The sequence below is a fragment of the Musca autumnalis genome, unplaced genomic scaffold (genome assembly GCF_047663935.1).
Source record: "Musca autumnalis isolate F117 unplaced genomic scaffold, ASM4766393v1 scaffold_2, whole genome shotgun sequence".
NCBI classification, from domain to species: Eukaryota; Metazoa; Arthropoda; class Insecta; order Diptera; family Muscidae; genus Musca; species Musca autumnalis.
The window spans coordinates 16,389,139-16,394,795 of NW_027411755.1; the positions used below are offsets into that span (position 1 = coordinate 16,389,139).

General features: G+C 41.4%; 1 protein-coding gene across 1 annotated transcript; it reads left to right on the plus strand.

Moving 5' to 3' along the window:
• The first annotated feature begins 2,573 nt into the window (after nucleotides 1-2,573).
• LOC141392076 (uncharacterized) lies at nucleotides 2,574-5,265 on the plus strand. Its single transcript, XM_073965032.1, has 2 exons — nucleotides 2,574-4,259; nucleotides 5,194-5,265. The coding sequence occupies exons 1-2, from the start codon at nucleotides 2,574-2,576 to the stop codon at nucleotides 5,263-5,265; spliced, it is 1,758 nt and encodes a 585-aa protein (XP_073821133.1).
• The last annotated feature ends 392 nt before the right edge of the window (nucleotides 5,266-5,657 follow it).

The following is a 5,657-nucleotide window of genomic DNA, read 5'->3' on the forward strand; positions in this document are numbered from 1 at the left end:
GAAGTTTTCTTGAAATTTTCTGAATTTTTTGGTGTTTTTTAACTTTTTTGCCGAAACTTTGTGGATTTTTTGATATTTTCTGCATTTTTTTTTGGTGGAATTTCTGAAAGCTCGTGTGTTTAGATACTAATTGAGTATTTCTAAACAGCTTTCTTGTGAAAATTGTTTCCTGTTTTTGAGATTTTATTTCATTTTCGGGTATTTTCGTGACTCTATAGTGAGTTTTGAAGTTGATTTTTGGAAATTCAGTACGAATTTCAAAATATTTTTGGCAGTTTAGCGATTTTTGTGCTTCTTTCGCTTTTGAACTTTCTTTTGAGTGATTTTTTCGGACTTTAGTTGAATTTTTTTTGATAATTCAAAATGTCAGTCACTCCATTGTATCTTTTTATCAGAGCATCGGACGCTATAGTAACATTCGAGTCTCATTACAGTGCTCTTAAGCCTGAAGAGATAGACGAATATGGGTTAGAAGTCCGTAAAGAAGAAATTCAAAAGTTATGGGTAAAGACACAGGAGATGTTTGAAAAGTGTCTTGATTTTGTGATGTCTTCCGGTGATACGAAAAAGGAGGATATTGAATCGGTTGACAATAAGTATGATGTAGCTTATCAGACTTACTTGAGATGTTTGTCTGCTATACGAAGTCAGATAGGTAAACTAAAAAGGTCGCATAGACATTCGTTGAATTCGATGATGAACGATTCGGTTGCCTCTTTAGCGCAACAATCGGTTGTCTCTTTAGCGCAACCATCGGTTGCTAGTCCACTAGAAGCGAGAGGTAATCTTAGTACTTCTACTCAGGCTTCACGTGAAGTGGGAACCCAAGTTGATCCTCCTAATACTTTGTCTTTTAGGAGTCTTGGTTTAGATGATATTCCCAGTGATAGCGTTCATAACCTAGCACTTCCACCGTGTGATGTGGATGTTTTTGAGGGCGACTTTCATTCTTGGCCCACATTCCGCGACTTGTTCACAGCCATCTATATTAAATCTTCTCGGCTTAGCGATGTCGAACGCTTATGTTATTTGGTTCGGAAGACTAGTGGTGAGGCTCGTGAGATAGTTTCCAAATTTCCATTAACTAATAGTAGTTTCGTTCTTGCGTGGAAATCTTTGAAGGACACTTACGACAATCCTCGTGTTATAGTACACAATCAATTGAAAATCCTTTTCTCTCTTCCGGTACTTGATAGTGAAACTTGTTCGAATTTGAAATCGTTACAGCGTGGCATAAATGGATGCCTGTCGGCAATGTCCATTTATGATATTTCGACGGATAATTGGGATCCGATCATAGTGTTTATGTGCCTGCAACGGCTTCCTAAGCTCACACAAACCTTATGGGAACAAAGTGTGAAAAATAAATCTTCCTTGTCCTCGTGGAAAGATTTAGATGCGTTTTTGTCGGAGCGGATCCAAACGCTCATGTGTCTTCACGACATGCGCGGAAATGACGCAAAGCGCACAACTAAAAAAGTGCAATCGCATTATACTAATGCAGATTCCTCGGCACCCTCTCAACCTTCTCGTATTTCCAACGATCCTAAATCGTCGAGAAAATCTGGTTGTGTGCTTTGTCCAAATAAAGCTCATAGATTATTTGAATGTCAGCGATTCCAAAATCAGTCCTCTACGGAACGGTATAAAATAGTTAAACGGTTCCAATTGTGTGTGAATTGTCTACGTAGAGGCCATGGAGTAAAAAAGTGTGATAGTAGTCGTCGTTGTTCCAAATGTAATCAACCTCATCACACTTTATTACATCGCCTAGATACCCAGTCAAATACTTCGGCTCCGGGTAATACAGTCGCGACAAACAATAGGTCGGGCAATCCCTCTGCCTCATCTGAGCAACCTTTACCATCCACCTCGGCTGGATGTCTGCCTCGTCAGTCATTTCACGTAGCACAAAACAAATCGGTTTTGCTAGGAACAGCCATGGTTAATATTGTTCATCATGGTGTTTCCTATTCGGCTAGGGCGCTTATAGATCCAGCATCTGAGTCGTCATTCTTGTCTGAGCGACTTCAGAATCGTTTAAAACTTCCTGTGCATTCCACTACTGCTTCGATGTGAATTGTACTGTATCGGCCACCTCTCGAAAAATTTGTTCATTGAAAATTAGAAGTCCTCTCGATAGCCGTGTTATTTTGGAAACGACAGCGTTAGTTTTGCCTCTGATTTCGGGAAATATTCCTTCATTTACTGTAAGGTCGGATTTAAAAGCACAGCTACCTGATTTGCGGCTTGCCGATGTCAATTTATTTGATCCTCGACCCGTAGATCTTTTATTAGGTGCTGATCTCTATCCGAAGATTTTATTAGATGGTTGTAGACCCATTCTTTCTGGTACTTTGCTGGCCCAAAATTCAGTGTTTGGTTGGTTAGTTACCGGTCCTGTTCCCACGACCGAGGTTCGAACATTCGCGACTAAAATTGACGTGATAGAAGAAGACAACATTAATAGAACTCTTTTGCGTTTTTGGGAGCTAGGGGAACCTCCAAAGCGAAATATAATGTCTCCTTCTGACCGTTTTTGCGAAGATAACTATATAAAAACTACGCGTAGAATGTCGGACGGTAGATATATAGTAACACTGCCAATTAAACCTGACATTAATCCTGATGAATTCTTGGGTAGGTCGCGTGAAACCGTTTTAAAGCAATACCTTAGAAATGAATCGTCTTTGCTGAGAAAATTGGAGGTTAAGGTTGTTTATGACGCGGTCTTAAAAGAGTATTTAGATCTTGACCACATGAGGTTAGTATCCCCCAGTTCCTCTACTGATACTTTATCTTCCTATTTGCCTCACCATCCCGTCATAAATCCTGATAAACAGACCACTAAACTTCGGGTAGTCTTTAACGCTTCCTTCAAAACGTCTAGCGGGAATAGTCTGAACGACTTGCTCTATGTCGGACCCACTTTGCAGCTTGATTTAGTCTTGTTGATACTGCGGTGGCGTATTTTTAAATATGTTTTCAATTCGGACATTACCCAGATGTATAGGCAGATTCGAGTCGATCCAAAACATGCTTCGCTTCAGAGAATTCTCTTCCGTGATTCCCCCACGAAACCGGTCCAAGACTATGAATTACATACGGTGACTTTCGGTGTAAATTGTGCACCATATTTAGCAATTCGAACGCTATTAAAACTGGCAGAAGACACCGAGACCGATTTCCCACTCGCAGCGCACATTTTGCGCAAATGTATGTACGTTGACGACGTGTTGGCGGGAACACATGACCTGGAGACAGCTATAACTGCTAGGGATCAATTAGTTTCCGCGCTTTCTTCAGCGAAATTCGAGCTTCGGAAGTGGACAGCGAACAATAGATCGATTCTCGAAGGAATTTCTCCTGATCATTTGCTAGATGAGAAAATATTGTCCTTTGTAGAATCTAGTGGATCTAAGCCGTTAGGAATAAGGTGGAATGCACAGTTGGACACATTTTACTTTGAGGTTGCTCCAATCGCGAAAAAGGCATCATATACTAAACGGGAAGTTTTATCCGCCATTGCAAAATTGTTTGATGCTGTGGGCTGGTTAGGACCAGTTATTGTCGTTGCTAAAATGGTTATGCAAAAGGTGTGGTTGGACAATATTGGTTGGGATGACTCCCTTTCGTCAGCCACAGATGCCGATTGGCGTAAATTTGTAGATTCCTACATGGATGTTAATTCGGTCAGGATTCCTAGATGGGTTCAGTATACTCCTGATTGTTCGGCTGAACTCCATGTTTTTTCCGATGCCTCGGAAAAAGCATACGCGGGGGTAGTTTATATTAGGATCGAGTCCCCTAGTGGAGATATTTTCGTCCATTTACTATCGTGTAAAACTAGGGTGGCCCCTATAAAATCAATTTCTTTGCCCCGTTTAGAACTCTGTGGTGCTGTTTTGGCTTCGGAGCTTCTAAAAACTATAGTTCGGGAAATTGATATTGTGTTTCGTCAGGTTTATTGTTGGACGGACTCAACTATTGTTCTCTCGTGGTTGCGAAAAACTCCTTCGACTTGGACTACTTTTGTAGCCAATCGCGTTTGTCGTATCCAGGAAAACGTTGGTAATCACAATTGGTACCACGTTAAATCTGAGGATAATCCCGCTGATTTGGGAAGTCGCGGTCTTGCTCCTTCTGATCTAGCCAATTCCTCTCTTTGGTGGCATGGGCCACATTGGCTTAGGGATCAAAAATCTAAATGGTCAATTCGTGATCTGTCGGCACTTGAAACCGATACTGAAAAACGATCGGTAAAAAGTCATGCCTCTTTCCTTACGAGCTCTGAGGACTTTCTTGCTAGGTTCTCTTGCTTGGGTAGAGCTCTTCGGGTTGTTTCATACATTTTTAGATTCTTCCATCGTACTCATCCGAGACATAGAAGTAATTTTGTTTACACCGACACCACTATTGTGTCGTCGGAAATTAATTTCGCCCGTACTAGATTGATAGTTTTCGCACAGAAAATGTACTATGCGGACGAATATAGGGATTTATTAGAAAGAAATCCTCTTAATAGTAAGAGTACTTTGGTACCTCTTAACCCCTACTTGGATGATTATGGCATAATTCGTATGAATGGAAGATTAGTAAACTCTCCTACTCTGGCGTATACCGAAAGGCATCCTATTATACTGCCCTACCATTGTCGGTTCGTAAAACTTTTAGGGGAATTTGTCCACAAGATTTCCGTTCATGGAGGAAATCAATTGATGTTGAGGATTCTTAGAATTGAATATTGGGTTCCTCGATTGAAAAGTCTGATTCGTTCGGTAATTAATCGGTGCAGAATTTGCATTTTAGAAAAGAAGCGTTCTAGAAGTCAAGTTATGGCTGCGCTTCCACCGGAACGAACCGAAATTAATAGGCCTTTTACTACAACTGGTGTAGATTTCGCTGGGCCTTTTGAGGTCAAATCCTTCACTGGTCGTGCCTGTAGAATTACCAAAGGGTACGTTTGCGTTTTCGTGTGTTTCTCGACGAAAGCGATTCATTTGGAAGCAGTATCAGATTTGTCGACTGCAAACTTTCTAGCAGCATTTCATCGATTTGTTGCTCGTCGTGGTTGTCCTCGGTCCGTATTTTCGGACAATGGTACGAATTTTGTCGGGGCTTCCAGGGAAATAGAAAGAGATTTTAGGTCGTTTCTTCGAGAATGCTCAGGAACTGTTTCTTCAAATTATGCAGTTCAAGGCCTATCGTGGCAATTTATTCCAGCTGGGGCTCCACACATGGGTGGACTCTGGGAAGCTGGAGTAAAAAGTTTCAAATTGCATTTTCGAAAGCAGGCTCGTACTCTCCGCTACACTTTTGAAGAATTGGCTACTGTCTTAGCGAGAATCGAAGCTTGTCTGAATTCTCGACCGCTTTGTCCTATGTCAGATAGTTCTACTGACATCGTTGCCTTGACTCCAGGACACTTCTTGATCGGTGCCCCTTTGCTCGCTCCTCCAGAACCCCTAATCACTGAACAGCCCTTGTCAATAGTGAACAGGTTTCGAAAAGTTCAGGCTTTAGTTCATCAATTTTGTTTAAGATGGAAGGAGGAGTACTTGAAGAGTCTTCACATGCGGTATAAATGGAAATTCCCGCAGCGTGACATTCAAAAGGATGATATCGTCGTCATTAGGCACGAAACTCTTCCTCCAACG

Bases quoted from the DNA above. Each gene is read 5' to 3' on its own strand.
- LOC141392076 (XM_073965032.1), top strand. From the start codon at position 2,574: ATGTCGGACGGTAGATATATAGTAACACTGCCAATTAAACCTGACATT. The intron at 4,260-5,193 runs GTAAAAAGTCAT...CAAATTATGCAG, and splicing joins CCGATACTGAAAAACGATCG to TTCAAGGCCTATCGTGGCAA.